The sequence below is a fragment of the Podarcis pityusensis genome (genome assembly GCF_964106645.2).
Source record: "Podarcis pityusensis genome assembly, chromosome: 2".
Classification (NCBI taxonomy): Eukaryota; Metazoa; Chordata; class Lepidosauria; order Squamata; family Lacertidae; genus Podarcis; species Podarcis pityusensis.
Window position 1 is genome coordinate 116,678,385 of NC_138029.1, and position 22,791 is coordinate 116,701,175.

The 22,791-nt window shown below is 48.3% G+C and overlaps 2 protein-coding genes across 2 annotated transcripts in view; one reads left to right on the forward strand and one right to left on the reverse strand.

Annotated features, from left to right (window-relative positions):
- Positions 1 to 7,591, reverse strand: part of LOC308469778 (tripartite motif-containing protein 10-like) — a 30,353-nt gene extending 22,762 nt beyond the window's left edge. Inside the window, exons 1-2 of the mRNA XM_080992714.1 lie at positions 7,536 to 7,591; positions 754 to 827 (exon numbers count right to left, since the gene is read on the reverse strand). The gene's annotated coding sequence lies outside the window, so the exon portion shown is untranslated. The remainder of the gene's footprint in view (positions 1 to 753; positions 828 to 7,535) is intronic.
- Positions 7,592 to 10,081: 2,490 nt separating this feature from the next.
- Positions 10,082 to 22,079, forward strand: LOC308469635 (uncharacterized protein). The gene is made up of 4 exons (XM_080992373.1): positions 10,082 to 10,224; positions 12,160 to 13,366; positions 15,108 to 15,363; positions 17,967 to 22,079. Exons 2-4 carry the CDS (start codon positions 12,569 to 12,571, stop codon positions 18,647 to 18,649), a joined length of 1,737 nt encoding a protein of 578 aa, XP_080848499.1. The 5' UTR covers positions 10,082 to 10,224; positions 12,160 to 12,568; the 3' UTR covers positions 18,650 to 22,079.
- Positions 22,080 to 22,791: the final 712 nt, after the last annotated feature.

The window sequence follows — 22,791 nt, forward strand, 5'->3', positions numbered from 1 at the left end:
AGCTCACCATGGTTCCCATTTATCAAAACGGAGCATGCCCGAGCCAGATACCTGACAAAGCTCCCACTTGCCGTACTAAGAATCACTTTTACAAAAGTACGATTCCAATCGATGCCCTCGGTGGTGTTGGATGGACGGTACAGCAAAGTACATTACGAAGAGAGACTCTGTCTGTGTGGATAACCCTGTGTCGAGGACCTGTGCCATTATTTATTGCAGTGCCCGTTATACATAGACCCAAGAGACCAATTTATAAAACCCCTGTTTACAAGTGGAACACATTTGAATAGGGTGGAAAGGGTGAAGTGGCTGCTGAGCGACACCGATGACTTTGTTACTTATAAAGTAGCACTCTCTGCGCTGGCAGCTAAGAAGATCAGGATGAAGGAACTAGAGAAAATAGCAGTCAACTGCTGGGTGGGCAGGAGCTGGGAGAGAACAATGGGAGCTTACCCCTTCGAAGGGATTCAAACCCTCGACCAACAGGCTCAGTGGCTTAGACCACAGCGCCACCTCTGTCCCTGGATATCATATACCTCCCAAATAACCATGTACTCTGGTGACAGGTAACTGTGTGGGACTCTGTGGAATAGTCCCACAGATGGTCCATGGGACAGGTGTCTGTGTGGGACTGAGTGGGGCAGGCATCATGGAGTTTGCTGTTGGTGTGGCAAATCTAGATACTGTGAAGTATTATCATTATTATTCATTTCATTTCTATTCCACTTTATATTATATTCTTTCCCAGTTTACCTGTGAAGTTTCAGGGAGTGATATTACTGGAGATGAGCAAGATCCCCTTACCTCTGCAAAGTTCTTTTAACATCCTAGAAGGGAAAAGAGGAAACTCAGAATGGAATTCACTGCCTACCACAGGCCCTGTAATGAAGACCCATCAGCCCCTGCAATGGATGCCCTCTGGGGTGAATCTGCCTAGCATATGCCAAAGTTTTGGATAGGTATGGATGCATCTAACAATTCTGGCTTCTCTCCATTATTTTCCAATCTTAAGTTGCGTTCTTTTTTATTTTAAATGTTCTGATGAAAATTCATGAGGTCTCCTCTGTCCTTCCTAGGTATTCCTAGTATCTTGACCAGTGGGGAATTTATGAATAACTCTTCCAACTGAAAGAGTTCCTTTTCCTGAGATATATTTAACAAAGTTAGCCAAGCAGGTTCACACTACTTAGCTAAATCAGGTACTGCCAATCCTCTCTTCTGTGGGACAGTTTGCATATTGACATTATCCACTCTGGGAAACTTACTTTGCCAAATAAAATTATCCATACTTTTCAATTCCCTCAAGTCAACCAAGAGAGGAAGAGTAAGAAACAAAACCAAAAACCTTGGCAGTACTGTCATGCTTATTGTACTGCTCTTTGCTTCTCATAGAATCATAGGATTGTAGTGTTGGAAGGGATTCCAAGGATCATCTAACCCATATGATTTTAACTCACCCCACCCTCCATATCAGGTTTCTGATGCAGCCCTTGGCTAGTGCTTCCCCTCAACACTGCCATTCCGTGAGGGGGCCAGGGGTGTGGTGGCAAGACCCCTGGCACCAGGCGGGGTGGGATCCCTGCAAGGGGGCGCCTGGCTCGCACCCCCTCAAAATCATGTGCCTGGCACATTCTACTCATTATTTTCATTGCCATGATCCTACACTTTGTCAAAGGGAAACTCTCCACCAGAGTAGAAATCATATATTGAACAGATGGAAAGCTCTTTAATATGAGTAGGCTGAAAGCAAAGAGCAAGGTTACTGTAACTTCCGTCCTAGAGCTTCAGTATGCTGATGACAACGTAGTGTGTGCACGCTCAGGGGATGACCTCCAAACCATCCTAAATATCTTCACAGAAGCTTACAAAAAGCTTGGCCTATCGCTCAACAAAAACCCAAAGTGCTGCACCAACACGTAGAAAATAGCCCCTCTGCAGCACCACAAATCCAACTCAATGGTGTAACGTTGGAAAATGTCAATCACTTCTCCTACCTGGGCAGTTATCTTTCCACAAGAGCCAACATTGATGCCAAAATCCAGCATCATCGGAGCTCTGCAAGTACAGCTTTCTCCCGATTGAAGTGCAGAGTGTTTGAGGACCAGGACATTCACAGGGAAACCAAAATGCTTGTTTACAAAGCTATTGTCCTACCAACCTTACTGTATGCTTGTGAAACATGGATCACTTATAAACGCAATCTCCAGCTCCTTGAAAGATTCCATCAATGGTGTCTCCGGAAAAAAAATTACACATCACTTGGGAAGACAGGCGAATTAATACCAGTGTAATGGAAGAAGCAAAGGTAACCAGTGTTGAAGCAATGATTCTTCAACACCAACTTTGTTGGAATGGTCATGTTCTGCAGATGCCTGATTATCGTGTTCCGAAGCAACTACTCTATTCCGAACTTAAAAATGGAAAGCATAATGCTGGTGGTCAACAAAAGAGGTTTAAAGACTGTTTCAAGGCAAATTTTTAAAAATGTAGTATAAACACTGACAATTGGGAAGCACTTGCCTATGGGTGCTCCAATTGGAGAACAGCCTTTACCACAGGTGTCATGGGCTTTGAAGACACTCAAACTTAGGACACAAAGGAGAAAGGTGCTAAGAGGAAGGCACGCTTGGCAAATCCGCACAGTGATCAACTCCTGCCTGGAAACCAATGTCCCCACTGTGGAAGGACGTGTGGATCCAGAATTGGCTCATTGTTAAAACTGTGTTTATTGAAGACAATCTTACTCAGCTATGAGCGATCGCCAAAGAAGAAGAAGTATATGGTCTCAGAGGCCACTCCCAGTAATTGAAACACAGGGTTCGTAGTTAACACCCCAAAATCCAACAGTGTCCAGGTCACTTCAAACCAGCAACGACTAGTTTTTCAGCGAAAACCCAGCGTTTTGCATCACCCACAAACTGACGAGTAACAATATATATTCCTTTAATAAAAAAAAAAGTTGTGAGTTGGGGAGGGCAAGTAGTCACAAAATGGTGACTATTGTGGAATGTGGGGGGAGTACAGAAATCCAGTGGGGCAGGAATTAATGCAGTGGCCTAGTGAATGGGGATCATTTCACACTGCAGCATTTTGTTGCAGGTGCCCATAATAGCAGGAGCATTAACAGAAAGCAGATTGACTGTGCAGGGCGGGCAGGAAACAGAAAACTAGGGAAAGGGGGTGTGCAATGGAGTATCTTGAGAAAAGGGTATGGCTGGCTGGGGTATCTTGGGAAAGGGTATAGCTGGCTGGTACCCATAACAGGAGCATGCTCAGAAAGTTTGGGGGCCCCTCCAAATCTGTGCCAAAGTTGTACAGTGAAAACCTCGCGTTTTGCAGCGCCCCACAAACTGAGTAATTGAAACACCAGGCTTTTTTAAAAAAGGTTGGGGGCAGGGAGGACAAGTAGTCACAGAATGGTGACGATTGTGGAGGGAGGATAGAAACCCAGTGGGGCGGGAATGAAATGCAGTGGCCTGCTGAACGGGGATCGTTCCACGCTGCAACATTTTGTTGCAGGTGCCCATGATATCAGGAGCATTATCAGAAAGCAGATTGTGCGGAAACAGGAAACTGGGGAGAAAATGGTATGCAATGGAGTATCTTGAAAAAAGGTTATGGTTGGCTGCAACCCTGAGCAGCGGCACCCTCCCTGCACTGCAACACTTCTCTGCCGATCTCCCGCTTGCTCTCCCAGGCGCAGGCAGCCGTGCGATGCGAGGTCTCTCCGGCGCCTTCCCGTGCGCGCGTCCCACCGCCAGGCGGCTCTGCTCCGGCGCCTCGCCGAGGCTCCGCTCTTCCCTCTTCCCGTCTCCGCCGGGCGCCTCGGCGGCGGTGGGCAGAGCTTCCTGGAGCAGCCGCAGCGAGATCCGGTCAGCAGCGTCTATGGAGATGGAGAGCTGGGGCTCCGGGGCGCCGGGGCTGCAGCCCGCCTAGGCGGAGGGAGGCCGGGCGAGTCCTCGGGAGGAGCGCGCTCCGGAGAGGCCGCTTGCGCAAAGGGGGAGCGGGCAGCGCTGGCGGGATTCTCCCGCGGCAGTTCCTCCCTTCTCCCTTCCTGTACAGTGGTACCTCGGGTTACGCTTCAGGTTACAGACGCTTCAGGTTACAGACTCCGCTAACCCAGAAATAGTACCTTGGTTTAAGAACTTTACTTCAGGATGAGAACAGAAATTGCGGAGCGGCGGCAGCAGGAGGCCCCATTAGCTAAAGTGGTACCTCAGGTTAAGAACAGTTTCAGGTTAAGAACGGACCTCCGGAACGAATTAAGTTCTTAACCCGAGGTACCACTGTATTGGTCTCTACAGGCCCAGCAGGCACTGTAACCTCATGAGCTTGACTTAAGTGGCAAAGGCTCACTCCTCCATTGTCTCCCAAGACAGATGGGTGGCAGCTTCGAATATATTAAAATAGTGGGTAGAATGGGTTTTTCTTTTTCTTACTATGATCCCCAGCCCACATTCACCCAGAGTCGGAGCTCTCAGCAATCATCCCACTCCAACACAAAATGCAAACACTCCCAGGATTTATACATACTCCTTTTATTATGTAATTGTGATTATATCTCAGCATAGTGCTCTCTGCGAACTCATGCAATCCCAGTTTCAAGGCCTTTTGTGTCTCCAAAAGATTGCAGGGGTCCTAAGTTCTTCATTTCTTATCAGTCCATGTCCAATTGCTTCCTGTTGTAATCCCATAAATTTTCATGCCGGAAATGTTCTGCTGGGGTTTTCTCTTTCATTGCAGCCCAAGAGTGCCCTTCCAAATGGCAATAACAGGGAAACATTCTGGAAATATTGCAGAATAGCTACTGAAGCACAGTGGATGTGTGGATAAAGGTAAAGGTAAAGGGACCCCTGACTATTAGGTCTAGTCGTGACCGACTCTGGGGTTGCGGTGCTCATCTCGCTTTATTGGCCGAGGGAGCCGGTGTACAGCTACCAGGTCATGTGGCCAGCATGACTAAGCCGCTTCTTGCGAACCAGAGCAGCACATGGAAACGCCATTTACCTTCCCACCAGAGCGGTACCTATTTATCTACTTGCACTTTGACGTGCTTTCGAACTGCTAGCTTGGCAGGAGCAGGAACCGAGCAACGGGAGCTCACCCCATCGCGGGGATTCATCCACCGACCTTCTGATCAGCAAGTCCTAGGCTCTGTGGTTTAACCCACAGCGCCACCCACGTCCCTTCTGGATGTGTGGACAGTCCAGCATAAATCCATGACTAAGGCACTATAATTGCATCAATGGCACATCACAATACACACCCACAAAAAGTTGAGGGGCTCCTCAACAGCACGCAATGGAGCTTTTGGAGCTTTTCTTTAATACTGTGTTGTTGTTTTTACTGGCATATACATCCCAAATAACCAAAAATTGAAATCCATAAAATACAAATAAAATTGTTTGAAAACAATACAAAAGCTGTACTCCCCACCCCCCAAAAAAACTATTGTAAAACCATAAAAACAGCATAAGATCATGAACAATTAACAGAGCACCAAAAACCCGCAAGAGAGAAAACAACATCTTTCTAAAGATTAAAGTACAGTACAGTGGTACCTCGGGTTACAAACACTTCAGGTTACAGACTCCGCTTACCCACAAATAGTACCTCAGGTTAAGAAGTTTGCTTCAGAATGAGAACAGAAATCGCACGGCGGCAGCAGAAGGCCCCATTACCTAAAGTGGTGCTTCAGGTTAAGAACAGTTTCAGGTTAAGAACAGACCTCGGAACGAATTAAGTTCGTAACCAGAGGTACCACTGTATATCAAACCAGTTACTAAAAGCCAGGGGTTGGGGGAGATCCTGCCGATTCTGAAAAAAACACTCATTAGTGGTGTATCCCACAAGTGAGATGGGGACCACAGCGAAGTCTCCATGTGACTTATATAGGGCACACATAGCCATGTTGCTGGACTACAACTCCCATCATCTCTGACTCCTGACCAAGCTGGTAGGGGCTGATGGGAGTTGTAGTCCGACATCATCCAGGACACCATATCGGCTACCCCTGATATAGAAAATCCAATTGTTAATACAAAAGATTTATGAAGCAATCCCAAAAACAATTAGTCAAAGGCTTCGCTGAATTCAGAGACACAGCGGTACCTCTGGTTGCGGACATGATCCGTTCTGGGGTGCTGTTCGCACCCCAAAAAATCCGCAACCAGAGCGGCAGTTCTATTTTCTAGGAATACGTGTGTATTTTAACAGTTGGTGTAGGTGAGCAATGAAATGCGGGTCAAAGTTAGTGGAGGCTGAAATTCTGGAAAAGGGAAAGAAAGAGAAAATCCCGGGTTTCGTTCCTTTTCTTATTTCTGCTGATTGTGACTCCTCTCCAAAGGTCTCTGCAAAGAGGTCAAAACTGGCAAATGTTTTCATCTCAGTCATTCTGGTGTGGAGAGAAACTTCAACCGGGCTTGTGAGGCAGATTTAGTCTCCCCAGGAGATGCTGAGGGAGGCTTTTCTTCCCCACAGCCAAATGAAAGGGAGGAGGGTCTCTCCATAGAATGAATCTTCTGAGAACGTGTAGAGTTCGGTTCCTGAGTAAGCATCAGAGAAAGACAAACATCCTCCTTCATAGTCCAGAGTCACCCGGATCCTCCTGGGCTTCTCACTCAGGGACAGAGGAGAGTAACGATGGCAGTTGGAGACCTCGTACTCATCCTCCTCCATCCTCATACGCCAGATCCTTCCCTCACGCCTTACCTTGAAGCAGCCCCTTCTCCACTCACACTTGCTGGCGACCATTAAAACCCACCCTTCTGCACTTTCCACTGCGACCTCCCAGAAATGTCTGCCTGCTGTGAATCCCTGATGTCCCAACACACAATGCCAATAGTTGAATGTCTCAGGATTATTCGGCACCAATAGATATTTGTCTCTGTATATGACATTGCTCTGATCCTCATACAGGAGGAGCCATTGACGGGCTGTGTCTGGATGCAGAGTGACATTTGCTGTTGGGGAGAAGATGAGGGAAAGAGAAGAGAGGCAGAATCAGCCAAGAGGCAGAGACGGACATCCTGATCCAAGAAACACTCGGAATAACCAAATTTGCTATCTGATAAATGGGGATTCCTCACGTTTCATTCAGGATTGGGATCCTCCCCCCTTTCTGCCAGGCTCACCTCAGAACAAATTCCTTCCCCAGCAGGTTTGTATCCCTCCTGTCAATCAAGTCACCCTACAAGAAGCAAAACAGCCCAGAAAATATTCACTCAGCTCTTCTATGCAGTGAAGGGGAGGAGGGATGGATGGGGGCAAGAGGAGAAAAATGGTCCTCCTTTGAATCTCTCCGTGTGAATTGCCCATTTGGGGCTTTCAGAGGCTTACATTGAAATGAGAGAGAAGAAATCAATGTAGGCAACCTAACAAATGTCTTTCCCTTGAAAACCTCCAGGATAACCAGAAGGAAACTGCTGCTCCTATTGCTGTTTGTGGGGAAAGTAAATAAAACACAGTAAGAGCCTGGGATGTTCAATTTTCAGACTAATACATTGTCGGGTGCAAAATCCTTGCAGTAATCCTACCTTTGATATCCTTCATCCCAACATACAGAATGGGATTTTTAATGCAGAATTTTGAGATCCACCTCTTCAACTTTGATAGGAAATCCATTGGATTCTTAAATGTCTCCCTTAGCTGACACCTGATGGGGAAAATAAACATTAACCCATTCAATTGCAGAATTTCTGAGTGCAGCAAAAGAAAGCAATTGAGAGGAGGAAAGCCGAGAGACACACACAGAGGAATGGAGTCACAGAGGGCAAATGATTCCTCCTTACTAGGGACTCCAGAGCCAGACATCTGAGGGCCAAAGGAGCAGCCCCAGGTCTCTGAATCTCCTCACTTATATCTACTCAAATGAAGAAATAAAATCAAGTGATACCATCCTGCTCAGAGCTTTTCAATTTTGGCTGCATTACTTACAAAATGTAAGAAAAATGTGGAGGAGAAAAAGATGATTGCTGCTGCTGACAAAAGTAAAATGTTCCTTCTAGCCTCTTATCATGAACCCAAATGACACCTTGAAGTTACATATTGCAGCTGGGATATGTTCAGGAACATGACACACACCTCAGCTCCTGCTCCCTTCTTGGAACCTTTTGCCGCATCCTAAGAGCTTGAAGAGTCGGGTTTTATGTCGTCTCCTCCTGGACCTTTTCCAGTGTCACAGAGTGATATTAATGGAGATGAGCAGGATCCACTTACTTCTGCAAGGTTCTTCTCACCTCCTAGAAGGGAAAAGAGGAAAAGAAGAAGGGGATTCACCGCCTACCACAGGCTGTATAATGAAGACCCATCGGACCCTGGAAGGGATGCCCTCTGATCCTCTTGAGTTAGTCTGCCTAGCAGACACCAAAATTTGGATAGGGATGGATGAATCTAACAATTTCAATTTCAGTTTTTATCTTTCTGATCTTGTGCAGTTCTCCAGATTAGTTTCTGATTATTATTTTTTAAACATGGTGAAAATTCATGTGATCTTCTCCTCTGTTTTCCCAAGGTATCCATAGTACATTGGTCAGAAGAGAATTTATGCATTATCAGAAAGTTTTGCAGTGAAAACCCTGGAATATATATTCCTTTAAGAAAAAGAAAAAAGGTGTGGGTCGGGTAGGACAAGTAGTCACAGAATGGTAACGATTGTGGAAGGTGGGGGGAGTACAGAAAATCAGCAGGGCAGGAATGAAATGCAGTAGCCTGGTGAACAGGGATCATTTCATGCTGCAACGTTTTGTTACAGGTGCCCATAATAACTGGAGCCTGTTCAGAAAGCAGATTGTGTGGGGTGGGACATAAACAACTGATTTGCTCAGAAGTAGCTGCTCTTCGTTTCAAAACGTTTAAGAACCGGGGACAGATATACACAGTGTGTAAACTGAACAGTTGTATACAATGTTCGTCCTACTAAGAACATATTAAAATCAATAGGTTCATTAAAATGGGTCTACTCTCCCTATAACTTATTTTCTTATTAAAACATAACCATAGGGAAAAAAATAATTTGTATTTTACATAAAACTAATAAATGACAAAAGAATTAATGGCTAATTGCCTGAGATGGAAAGTGGGCATTAGAGACCTGTTATGAATAACATAATTTTTAGACTGTACTTTGCTGCAGTCTCCAAGTGCATTATCCAATTGACGGGCTTTCCCACCAATAAGTGTGGGTAGGCAGGAAATAAAGGCAGTCTTACTGTCTTAAATTCTAAAAATACTTCCTCCCTTCGTCCTCCAGCCAGGAGATTCTATGCAATTAACCAATGCAGGGTGTTCTGTCACAACCTGTGTTTCCTTGATTGAAAGCATCCCAAACAGCAGATCCTCTGCCCTTATTTGCATTTTATAATCAATAACTAGATTTCTATCCATGACAACAGTGTTTCCGAAGCCTCTGAGCAATGAGGCTTATTTCTTTCAGAGGTGCACTGCAGTGGACATGCAGACCAGGATCTCAAGCGAATTCAGGGTTCCACCATGTCAAAATGAAATAAAGCAATCCTTGTTGTTTTGATTTATTGCACACTTTTCACCTTAAGGTCTCAGGGCAGGTCACAATCTTTTTTTAAAAAAAAAAATAGAAATGGGCAGGGGGAGAATTACAACCACAGGACTGGGGTAGATTCTAAATATCATTACAGTATCATCATCATCATTATTATTATTCCCTGACTTTTTCCCTGATGAGACTCAAGGTGGCTCATAGATAAAACAGAAACAGCTAAAAACGTGTGTGGGGGGGACAACCCTAAAAAGCAATTAAACATTGCAAATAATCTGTTAAAACATACAGATAAGTACCATTAAAAACATCACAGGACAAGCCCTTTCCTTAAAAACAGTCAGTTCCCAAAAGCCTGTTGGGACCATAAAGCCCCAACTTTGAAGGGGAACAAGCTCCTTTATATAAATAAATAAGGCCCTGACTATGCACAACAAAGCCTTTGGCCCTTGAGAAATCCACTCACTCACAGATCGCAGCGAAAGACGCTGCTCCCTCCTTTTTTCCTTCGCTTCCCGTCTGAAGGGTTAAAACGAGCGGCGCCCCCTGCGCCTAGACAAACCCGGAAGTGCGAGGTCGGGCGAGTTTCCTCTTCCTGTGCTTTCCTCTTGGCTTGGGTGGGAAGCAGCAGCAGCAGCCTCTCGGGCTGCGTCTAAAACTCGGGCGCCTGGGGGGCTGCGGGAGGATCCGGAGTCTGCAGCCGGCGAGAGGTGTGTCGAGATGATCTGCGGGGCGGGGTGGGGGAGGGCGGAAAGAGGGGGGAGATGAGCAGGGGAGGAGGGGGAGAGCGAGGGATGGAGGAGACAGGGGGAGGGGGCAAGCATGTAGCCCCCCCCTAAAGAGACAGCTCCCCACCCCACCAAAAAAACCCCTTTCACCCAGATCAAGTGGGGCAGGAGGGGCTCTGTGCTGCTTCTCCACCCAATTCAAGAGCAGAGCCAGGAGGGGATGGATGGGGGGGGGTGTGTGTAGTGCAGACTCTGCAAGGACGGGAGGCGGGGGGAAACAGAGAGAGAATGACATAATCCTGGGAACAAAGGAAGGGCACCGGCGCTGCCCAATTTTTAAACTGGGTTTTCGCTTGCGTTTTCTTTGCCCTCCTCGTCCCTCTTTCCTTTCTTCGCATCGCCTGTCAATTGCATAGAAAGCGTTAGTGATGCCACATAAACAACTACTGTATGAGATTATGTTCAGCGGATGGGGGCTAAGAGCCGTGCAGCTGCAGGCAGGGTTTGTGTGGCTCTAAGAGAGCTGTCCAGCACTCCTGTCAAACCGCTGCAGCCCCCTACCCCTACCCCTGCTTGCACGTATCAAAATATTGAAAGGAGGTTGGGGCCCTCAGCCAGAGAATAAGCAGGAAGATTCACCAACACCTGGCAGCTCTTTGCTAGGTTTTTTGCAGAAAGTTGGTCTGCAGATTTCGCTCCCTCCCACCTCAGACTTCTGTCTCTCCGCTCACACCCCTTGACACTTCCTTCAGTCCCCATATGTTATCCAAGGAGCACAGCTGAGTGGTGGGACATCTGCTCTGCCTCCAGAAGGCCCCAGGTTCAGTCTCTGGGAACTAAGAATATACAAACATAAGGAAGGCTCTGCTGAATCAGGCCAGTGGCCCATCTAGTCCAGCATCCTAGTCTCACCGTGGCTGGCCTGTGGGGAAACCTGCATTGATCAGGACCTGAACACGGGAGCACCTCCCCACACACCTTCCTGTGGTTTCCAGCAACTCGTATTCAGGTGCATTATTGCCTCTGACTGGAGCAAAACCATCGGGGGGGGGGGAGACCCCTGCCTGAAACCCTGGAGACCTGCTTCTGTGTAACGCAACTTCCTGCGTTCCCGCATAATCCAGTGTGTTGGCCCTTGCCCTCCATGCATGCCACCTGCTTCCTGCCACAGTCCTCTTGTGTTCATTCACACAATCTTTGAGCACACCTTTTTCCTGTCACCTCTTGTTGCACTTCTTTGCAGACGGCCTCTGTGTCTGTCCTGATTTATGACTCCCAGCTGTGCAGAAAGTGTGTTTCATGGGATGTGAAGATGAAGATAGTCCCCCCCCCCCTTAGTTAAAAATGTGGAACATTTCTCTGGACTTGGCAGAGCTGGGCGCTGGCAACTGGAATCCTTGGGCGGTTTGCAGGACCCATGCTGCCTGGTCTAACACCCCCCCACCCCCCACCCCCCGCCGCCTTAAATTTTTCCCCTTGGTGCAATACTCCTGAACTTTGGAGCAAATAACTCTATTGCTATTGTAGCTGGACTGGCCTTCAGGTCTGTCTCCAATCCCTGATCAAAGTGTTGGGTGCGACTTCTTAGAGCCCTAAACAGCTTAGGACGAGGATTCCTGGAGGATGGGATCCTGCCACCTGCCCATGCCTATTGACTTGAGCCCAAACAGGGGAAGGTTCACTCAGCATCAGAGACACAGTTGTACAGAACACGGGAACAAGCATCTCTTTCAAATTACAGAGTTACTCAGTTACTCCCTACATAGCGGAATGGCACCATCCGTGAGTCTGCCTCTTATGTTTCTGGCCGAGTCACTGCTCTGGGCTTGCAGTCAGGCCTTCTGTGAGGATTCATACTGGAGAAAGCAGTCTTCCTACAGTAAGAGTAAAGAATCTTTATTCCCCTCCCTCCTGCAGGTGCAGAGCACAAGAAGGCATTTCCAGCTCCTGTATCTTGCCCTGAAGACCCTGAAGGCTCTGCTTGGATTGGGCCATTCGCCTTGCAACACCAACAGAACAGCATTATCTTCCTGCCAGATGATTTCCCATCTCTGCTGTGGACTTAAGCTTCCATTTGGTGGCTAGTTTTACCAGAATACCTGCTCCGAGGAATTGGGGGTGGGCAGGCACCCCCACCCACCCCCAACTGGAGCCTGCCGACAAGCCCCCTTCTCCCTCCAAGTCTGTCTGCTCCCCTCCTTTACCTCTGCTTTTGCCTTTGGGGAGAGGCAAGAGGGTATCAATCGGGTGGCCAGATTGGGCCCACGGGCCTCGCCTTGCCGACCTCCGACGTGAGACAGGAATTTCCCTTGTGGGTTGACACAATATGGCTACGGGGAGAGGGGAAACGGCTGCCCTCCACCTGCAGTTCCAGGGTGCTCCAGAACCAGGAATGCAGCCAGCGATGAAAATGGAGGCACAAGACCCATCTGGTCACGAACTAGGGGGAGGGGCAGCTTCCCGCTTCCTTCCGGTTGGCTCCATGCGGGAGTTTTTGGCCGGGGAAGCTCCTCAGCAGGTGAAGCAGGAGCCGGACGAGGGTCTGCAGCAGCACTGGGAGGCCCAGAGGCAGGAGTTCCCCAAGGCAGTGCCCTATACCCAGCCAGGGTGGCGGAACCCATCACTGCATAAGCCCTTGCAGTGGGACACCAATTCATTCCAGACCTCCTATGAGGCAGCTGCCAACCCGAGCCAGTGGCCCCCCGGAGGGTGGGTAGCCCAGAGCCTGCCGGGCCTCAGCCGGGAAGCCCAGCCAGTCTACGGCGGCTCAGGGCACCGAGAGCGAAGGGGCTATGGGAGTGTGAAGGAGGAGACCCCTGGTGATGACACGGTCAGCATGGAGGTGCGGCGCCAGCGCTTCCGACGCCATCGCTACCAGGAGGCCGAGGGGCCCCGGGAAGTCTGCCGGCAGCTGCAGGAGCTCTGCCACCAGTGGCTGAGGCCTGAGAGGCACAGCAAGGAGCAGATCCTGGAGGCCGTGGTCGTGGAGCAGTTCCTGACAGTCCTGCCCCAGGAAATCCAGAACTGGGTCCGGGAACACAGCCCAGAAACCTGCGCCCAAGCAGTCGCCTTGTCGGAAGACTTCCTGATGAGGCAGCGAGAAGCCCAGAGAAAAGAGCAGCAGGTAATTATTTTTTTTTAAAGGTTCTCTAACAAAATGGGGGCGGGGAAAGAAGAGACAACTTATTTCCCACACCCCATTATGTGAAAACAAAATGCTAGGCCAGAAGGAAATCCTGGAGGAATGCACAGACTGTACACTCGTTGAAGATTACATAGGAATAGTGTATGTGCAGTTTCTGTACACTGGTTGTACACTCACTGAACGTAATGTGTGAATAGCACTAACAGACTGCAAACTTTGTGTGTGTTTGTACGGTTGTGAAATAATGTAAGAAACAGGACCAGCTTTAATGAAAGCATTTAGGAAAACCATTAAGTGTGTGTGTGTATACTGCTGATGACAGCTGAGGAGCCTCCATGCTCAGACAAAGTGTACCTTTGAACACCGGTTGCTGGGGGATGGAGAACAGTGGTGGGTTCTTGCATCAGAGGCTTCATCAGAGGTTTCCAAAAGTTTGTTTGCCCCTTTTGGGAACAGGAATCCAAACTAGACGGACCTTTTGTCCAATCCAACAGGGCTGAATGTCTTAGAACAAGAAGAACATATGTTTAAAGAAGATTGGAAAATGTTTATTGAATATATAGGGAGAAATTGTGTACATTTGAAAACATTGGCAGCATTAAGATAAATTCAACAGTGTAAATAAGTTTTGACGGATGTGATATTGGAATACTGAATGGTTTAGTTCATGTAAAATATGCAGCAATTTACAGTATGCGAAATGAACCATGGAAAGAGAAGAAAGGAAGTCATTGATATTAAAGGTAAAGGGAGCCCTTTGATGATGGGGTGAGCTCCTGTTGCTCGGTCCCTGCTCCTGCCAACCTAGCAGTTTGAAAGCACGTCAAAGTGCAAGTAGATAAATAGGTACTGCTCTGGCGGGAAGGAAAACGGCATTTCCGTGCACTGCTCTGGTTCGCCAGAAGCAGCTTAGTCATGCTGGCCACATGACCCGGAAGCTGTCTGCGGACAAACGCCGGCTCCCTCGGCCAGTAAAGCGAGATGAGCGCCGCAACCCCAGAGTCGGTCACGACTGGACCTAATGGTCAGGGGTCCCTTTACCTTTACCTTAAAGGATACCTATTTATCTACTTGCACTTTGACATGTTTTCGAACTGCTAGGTTGGCAGGAGCAGGGACTGAGCAACGGGAGCTCACCCCGTTGCAGGGATTCGAACCGCCGACCTTCTGATCGGCAAGTCCTAGGCTCTGTGGTTTAACCCACAGCGCCACCCGTGTCCCATTGATATTTTAAGGTTGTTTAAATGAATATTCTAACATATAAAACAAAAATATTTAATAAAAATTCTATACAGTCGTACCTTGGTTCTCAAACGCCTTGTTACTCGTACGTTTTGGCTCCTCAACACCGCAAACCTGGAAGTAAGTGTTCCGGTTTGCGAACATTTTTTGGAAGCTGAATGTCCAACGTGGCTTCCACTTGATTGCAGGAAGCTCCTGCAGCCAATCAGAAACCGCACCTTGGTTTTCGAATGGTTTCAGGAGTCGTACAGACTCCCGGAATGGATTAAGTTTGAGAACCAAGGTACGACTGTATATAAAAAAAAGAAAAACCCATCACTAAAATACAATTTGACATTGGTAGAATTAAAACTATAAACACGTAGGTAATGTTGGTCTGGTCTGGTTTGAATGGAGAGTCGTTTTGCGGCACAGAGTTTCTTCCAAGCAGCATCGCCAGTCCCTCCCTGGCCTGATCTTTCCTCTTTGCTCTTTCCAGGCTCTGTGGACGTTTGATGAGGTGGTGGTGAACACCCCCATGCCGCAGCAATACCCCTCTGTGGCGCAACAGGTACACTACCCTACAGTGGCGCTGCCAATGCAGTACCCGCCCCTGGCCCAGCCGGTGGCGTTTCCTGCCATCGGACCACAGGCTCCGAATCCTGTTGTGCCAGAGAGAGCACCGCCCAATGCCGGGAGAACGCTGATCTGCCGGGAACCTGTGCCTGAGGGAGGCAGGAGTCTCAGGCCGTATGGTAAGGATTCTTTGAGGCAGCTACACCGGAGTTAATTTTGAACACTTTGTGGGAGCCCAGTCTAAGGCGTCTCTGGTCCTTCAAGGTCTATGGCATGAATCAGACCTCTGTCTCTGGAGAAGGGGGGAGTCTACAGATTGTTGGATCTGTTTTGAGCATAAGAAGATCTCTGCTGGATCAAGTCCAGCCTTCTCTTCTCACAGTGGCCAACCAGATGCCTGCAGGAACCCTTCCAGGTGGGACCTGAACACAACAGCACTCTGCTTCCTGGGGTTTCCAGCATTCAGAAGCATGCTGCTTCCGATTGTGAGGGCTAGTAGACTTGCCCTCCTTGATTGGGTATTGTGGTGTTCACACAGGGTCCCCGGACGTTTGAAGGTCTATTGATCCCTGTGCCGCTACTGTGCTCGCTTCCCCGCTGCCACCAACCCGTTACTCTCGGGTAAAACACTGAGTCCAGACAGTTGTTAAAATCGAACCAAATAAACAAGTTTATTTTATAAACATTAACAAGTTTATGGTTTCTCAGATAAAATTCCTGTCAGTATCTTAACTTTAGTTTCTTTACCGGCCTATACCTTCCTAATACCATCTGACTCAACTGTTTGACTGACTCCTCTTAACAAATTCTCTCACTCTCTCACATCAGACTAGCCCAACCCACAGACTTATCCTCTCTGTCTCTTCTAACTCCAGACTGTCTTCTCAACCACCCTAACTCGAACTCCAACTCCTCCCCTTGGGTTCCCATTGGTTAGTCATTTTACAATTAGTTAACCCTTTCCTTATGAACCCAGTATGATGTCACACACCTAGGAGGGCAAACGCCACATGTATAATCCTCTTTTAAAGACATTTAAGTTGGGGGTCTTCACTGCCTCCTGGAGGACCAAGTTCCCTAGTTCTACTTTGCCCTACATGAAGTACTTGAATCCCCCAACATTCAGTTTCATTGGATATTCGTGATATGAGAGAGGGAGAAAAGCTTTTCTCTTATCAACTTTGTCAACAAACTTGTGTCCTGTCACCTCTTGTCTTTTCTCTAAACTAAAAGGTCCCAGACACTGCAAACTTTGGTCATGAGCAGTATAAACCTGGAGCTCCTCTCTCACTTGGCATAACTATGCAACTGTCTATATAGAGCATAGGCAACCTTCGGCCTGCCATATGTTTTGGCCTACAACTCCCATGATCCCTAGCTAACAGGACCAGTGGTCAGGGATGATGGGAGTTGTAGTCCAAAACATCTGGAGGGTCGAAGGCTGCCTATGCCTGGTCTATATGCTATTTGCTGTAATTCCAATTCAAGCTTTTGAAGCTTGATATGTCTATTTTTTGGACCCACCTTATTTCTTTCAGTTGTTTTAAACTGTTTTGATATTGTCTCTTATTTGCCCTGGGACCTTAGAGTGAAGGGACTAAAACAACAACAGTGATAAAACTATGTGGCCTCGAGTTTTGGGGCTGGGAGGGGGGGACTGGTGGAATCCTGCTTTTGTCAGTTCAGGTGAGCAAAACAAAAATTCCATGTTGCTCAAGTTAACAGCCGGCAGTCAGTCTCCAGAGAAGTGTCGCACACTACAAGGGAAAAGGGAACCAAAGGAGGACAGGAGGTGAAGCCAAGAGAAGCAGGCTCTGGCTGAGGAACTCCTCCTGAATTTGCCGTCAAAATCTCTGAATGGATGAGGACCTGGGATACAGAGAGCTTTTATATTGCAGCTCCCAGTTAGAAGGCCAGATTAGGAACCAATCCAGAGATTCCTGCAAAGAAAGGCAGGTATGGTGCTTCTGAGGCCTACACTTCTTTGTCTCAACTGTTTGGGCCTATTTTGCATTGTTGTTAAGAGAACGGTGCCTTCGTGGGGCGGGGAGCCAGAGGCGTAGTGGCTTAGGTGTTGTACATCTGAAGGAGCGTCTCCACCCTCATTGCTCAGCCCGGACACGGAGGTCCAGCTCCGAGGGCCTTCTGCCGGTTCCCTCACTGCAAGAAGTGAAGCTACACAGGGGTGTCCAAACTTTTTTCAAAGAGGGCCAGATTTGATAAAGTGAACACACGTGAGGGCCAACCAAAGTTGTTGACAAATTGTTGAGCTTTTTTTAGGATTTTACTCCAGGAAATAAACTGCCACAGGGGCCAGATTAAACTGACCAGTGGGCCAGATTAAGCCCCCAAAGCAGACTTTGGACATGCCTTCTCAGTAGTGACGCCCGCCCTGTGGAACTTTCTAATGTTTGATCTTTTATCATGTTTTTAATGTTCTATTATTATTATTATTATTATTATTATTATTATTGTCATACCGCTTGTTACGTTCGGTTCAGGTTACATCTTTTCAGTTTGCGTCCCGTGGCGACCTGGAAGTACCAGAAAGGGTTACTTCCGGGTTTCGCCACTCATGCATACTCTCAAAATGACATGACGCGCATGCGCAGATGCGGCGAATCGCGACACACGCAGATGCGGGTTGCGTTCTGCTCATGTTGTGAACGGGGCTCCGGAACGGATCCATTTCGCAACTAGAGGTACCACTGTATTATTATTAAACACGTGTCCCAAACAGGGAATCTACTTTATGTTTTTGTGTGTGTCCCAACCTATGCAGGCCCCATTCAAGAATTCCGGAGGCCCCTCACAAACGCAGAGCGGATGCGGAACCGGCGGATGCGGAACCGGAAGCAGCGCCTTGAGACCAGCATGCAGCTGGTGGAGTCGGCTTCAAGGGCCCCTTCCATGCTTTTGGACGCCATGCGCGGCTTGCACCGCCAGGACCTGAAGGCCTTTGACAGGGCCAGGCAAGAGGAGAGGCAGCACAGGAAGCAGGAGAGGCGCCAGGACAGGGCCACGGCCCAGCTGATGGTCAACGCCATTGAGCGCTCCCACAACGACCTGGGCGAGTTCCTGGGGAGGCAAACGGCCACCATGGCGGCCATCGCGGCAGTCTTCGCCGGCCAGAGGTCTCCGTCGCAAGGAGCGTCCCTTGGCTACAGCTCGTACCAGGGGAACAGCAACCCACCTTGGGGCCCGCCGGAAGCTGGGACCCCTCTACCGCCCGGTCACGTGCCCGGCATGCCTTCAGAGCCCGTGGCAGGCCCAGCCATTCCGTGCCCGGTGCCTCCTCTGGCCACCCCAGGCGGCATTTGCAACCCCATCCCAGAACCCCCTCCTACAGACGGACCACGAGAGGATGCCGCTCCAGACTCACCCACGCCATCCACTTCTGACACCGCGTCGCGTACGCTAGACACGCGGCCGAGCAGAGGGACGAAAAGGAAGATGTGGGAATGACAAGGGGCACCCTTCCCCTCTTGTAGTTTTCATTTGGATTTCGATGGGATTTTCTTAATGGGCAGGGCTGCCAGAACCCTGCTCTTTTCCCATCCACCTCCCACTTACCCTGGTTTTAACAGGACAGCCCGTCTATCTATGCAAAAAAAAACCAAAGGGGGCAAAAAGCTGCATGGTCAGGTTGCATACTGGTAGCCAGTGAGAGCTGTAGGGTTCAGAGCGTGTGCCGTTCCAACAGATAAAAGAGGTGAGTTTTGATCCAGGAGACCTGGGTGAGTGGACCAGTGGACCCACTGAGGCAAGTCAAATCTGCCTTTCTGTAAAATGGGAATAACCAGCCTACCTCGCAAAAGTGGTTGCGGAGGGGTGCTTTGCAAATGCAAGAGCCCCATAAACACATGCAATGTTGACTTGGTTGTACTTAGCAAATCAATCTCTATTGCTTAGAGATTTTTTAAAAATTGTAAGAGGTGGAGAAATGCTATTAAATATTAAAATAATAATTTAAAGGAGGGCCAAGGGCAAGAGCTGTTCCAGTGAAGCAGTGTCTTGTGCCAAACCCTTCAGAGTGGCCCAGTCAATACGGCAATTTCTTAGCAGTGTTTTATTTATTATATGATATTTAAATGTTTTTTAATACCCCTATAATAGCTGTCCGTAGTGGCTAATCAAGCCACAAAGTTACAACAGTATTTATTATGAAATGATGTACCCATAATTCAAAAAGAGAGTATTTTAAACCAGAAGCCAACAAAAGATTTTACAAAGAGAGCGGTGCAGCAGAGAAGAACATTGTACAATCTCTATTGGGCTTGTCATCGGTGCTATCCCATGAGGAAAGTCAGCATTATACCCATTTTACAGATGGGAAAAACTGAGGCTCAGCATAAGTAGTGAGGTATTTTTTGTTGTTCCAAGCTCTAATACTTTAATTGTCGTCCTGAAAAGCGACACGCTGGGTGGAGCCGCTACACCAGCTTCCCTGCAAGGTGGGTTGCTGCTGCTTACTGGGAGAAGGTGGAGAGAAAGAAGGCAAAGAAGTGGATGTGCTGCAAATGTACCAGTGGAGCCCATTGGGTGCTTCTGCTGGTGCTTTTGCACCACATTGACCTCTCCACCTCACTTTTAACTGATCCTCCTGCTTTGAGCTGCAGCCATTAGCTCAGGGCTGGGGGAACTTTTGGACCTCCCCCCAGATGTGGCTAGATTAGGGCTCCTCCACTGTCTTCCGAGACGGACGGATGCCAATCAACAACAGCACCCAGGCCAGTTTCCCCTCCTTTTTTTTTTTTTTGCAATTCTAGATTCAAGCGCAGCTCGGTTTTTCCTAAGCCAGGCTGGCTTCCTCACCGAAATGTACCGAAGATGTCAAAACCAGCCTTTCCTTCACCAGAAGCAGCAACGTCTTTTTTGAGACAATCTGTCTTTTAAGAACCCCGGAGGTTTCCCCCCTCCCCAAGACTGGCACTCGAGACTTGGCATTTTGGAGCCCTCCTGGACCACGCCGTTCAGTTTTGATGGATTTTTTAAAATAAGTACTGTTTTTAAATGAACTCTGTTAACCTGTCCAGCTTGCAAAACGTGTATTTATTTGTAAATGTATTCTGAGCTTTTTAAGTGGGAAGGAATAAAGGAATGGTGCGGTGGAGAGTTGGGGCAAGCTTTGAGGGTGGGATCGCCGGGGTTGGGTTTGGCAAAAGATTAAGAGCAGGAGTAGGAAACCTGAAGGCCTCTGGATGTTGCCGGACTCCAGCTCCCATCATCTTTGAGCATAGGTTGTGCTGCCTGGGGCTGATGGGAACTGGAGTCCAGCAACACCTGGAGGGCAGTGGGATCCCCATCTCCAAAGCTGTTTTCCATTTACGCTAAAAGCCACAAATCTTTTCAACTTCAAAATGCAGAGAGGGGGAAATCAGACATTGAAAACAGTCCACAGGCATGAGTTCTCTCCATGTCAGAACACCCATGTGCTGTTGGGTGAAAACAAAAATTATACATCAAGTCTGGACCTCCTGATGATGTTGGACTCCAACTCCCATCATCCCTGAGCAATTGGCACGCTGCCTGGGGCTGATGGGAGTTGGAGTCCAGAAGCACCCTGTTACGCATCCTAATGACACTCTCTGTCTACCTTTGAAACTTAGCAGGAGGTAACGCCAAATGAGGTTGGATGAGAGACCAGTTATCAGCCAGATCATTCCCAGCCATGCTGAACCCAGAAGGAGTCTGTCATTTGGAGCAGAGGGGTTGCAGCTGGTCTTTGCTCCCCTTAAAGACTTCAAGAGCTGTGCCACTTCAGACTGCTCGTGTAACAATATGCTCCTCCATGCACGCACACGTGCGCGCACACATACACACACGTCCCTGCATGTAGAAAAGTAGCTGGTGAGAAGGAAAGGCCTCCAGCCTAAATCCCCGCCCCCCAATAAAGATGCTAATTTTTCATGTTTACCATCCTCCTTCAACCTGATGCCCTCCTGATGATGCCCAGATCTCCAGGCTAGGGAAGATTTATTTATAACAATATTTGTATACTGTAGTTCCGTAAAAAAAACAACCTACAATAATTATCTTTATGCAATAAACAACCCCCCCCCCAAAGAAATTTAAAAAGTATTGATTGCCAGCTAACTATTACTGAAAATGTATGGTGGAGACAGAGGAAATTGTGGCCTGAAGTTGCCATGGGCCCAATTCCCACTGATGGGTTGGGGCTGGCTGGGGCTGATGACATCTGGAGAAGGTCCACAGGTTCCCTGATCCTGCTGAAGATGTGTAGCCCAGACACAGGCTTTCCCTCCTCAGCAAGAACCCAGCCTTTCCCCTCAAAAAGAGCAGCTGGTGAGGCCCAGCGGGGTAGGCCATGCCTTGTTGTGTGCAAATCTGCCAACTGCTAATGCCTAGAGCATTTCCCATAATCCCCTGCAGTGGTTCCCTGCCAGGCACTCAGGGTCTCCTTAGCTGTCTTCTCAGTGTGGAAGCCAGTTTGAGGACCAGCGTCCTGAGTGGGCAATTTGTTTTGCTCGTTCAGAGCAGGGGTGGGGAATCTTTGGCCCTCTTCCTGTTCCCCGGCTCCAGTTCCCATAAGCCCCAGCCAGCATGGCCAATGGGCAGAGATCATAGTCCAATAAGGTCTGGAGTACCACAGCTCCCCCACCCCCGATTCAGGAGAAAGCAATTTCCAAAGGGGCTCTGTATCTATATTAGGATTTATCCAAAGCAACAGAGTTACTTCTGGGCTATTTGACTTCTCCCCCCCCCATCCACTCCCCTCTTTGAAAAACAAAAGCGTCATTAACGCAGCATTGTCAGCCTCCAAAGATGCCCAGGGTCATTTTAGCAGGCTTTCCAAATGGGGGTTCTCAGATGAATTCCACCTCCCCTCCACGTCACAAGTTTTGAAACTATTCAATAAAGTTTGTAATTTTTCTGTGTGGTCTTGCTTTATCTTGTTCAGCCCTCTTCTCTCCCCACAAAAAAACCAAAAAACCCTTGACGGTGGCACTTTCAAAATTGCATCAATTCAAAACAGAACCTCATCCCCAGGAACTCCCTCACTAGGCAATTACCGTATTTTTCGCCCTATAGGACACACTTTTCCCCCCTCCAAAAATGAAGGGGAAATGTGTGTGCGTCCTATGGGGCGAATGCAGGCTTTCGCTGAAGCCTGGAGAGCGAGAGGGGTCTCATGGCGCTTCAACGCTCTCCAGGCTTCGCACAGCTCTCTGCAAGTCGTGGGAGCCCGGCGCTGCCTGTTCTGGGGGCTGGGAAATTTATTTCCCCCCAAAAAAACTAGGTGCGCCCTGTGGGGCGAAAAATACGGTAATTGGGTCAGAGATGGGAAACCTTTCTCTGGGTGTGAGGGATGCATTCTTCCATGGGTGATCATTTGGGGCATACAAGTTAATGCTGGGTGCTGCCAGAACCAGAAGGCCCCCTCTCTCTGCCAGCCCTTTCTGGCCTTTCCCTTCTCACTCACTCTCTCACACACAAACACATCCCCTTTTCTCATCATAATTGCCTTTCAATGTGAGAAAAGGACCTGCTTAATTTCCGCCTAGGAAATATAAAAGCAGGAAAAGTGCATTGAAGGGCGTGTGTGTGTGTGTGTGTGTGTGTGTGTGTGTGTGAAATCAGGAGTC

Excerpts from the sequence above, each read along its gene's own strand:
- LOC308469635 (XM_080992373.1), top strand. The coding sequence starts at position 12,569 with ATGGCTACGGGGAGAGGGGAAACGGCTGCCCTCCACCTGCAGTTCCAG. Across the intron at positions 13,367-15,107 it reads CCCAGAGAAAAGAGCAGCAG|GCTCTGTGGACGTTTGATGA; the intron begins GTAATTATTTTT and ends TGCTCTTTCCAG. Across the intron at positions 15,364-17,966 it reads CAGGAGTCTCAGGCCGTATG|GCCCCATTCAAGAATTCCGG; the intron begins GTAAGGATTCTT and ends CAACCTATGCAG.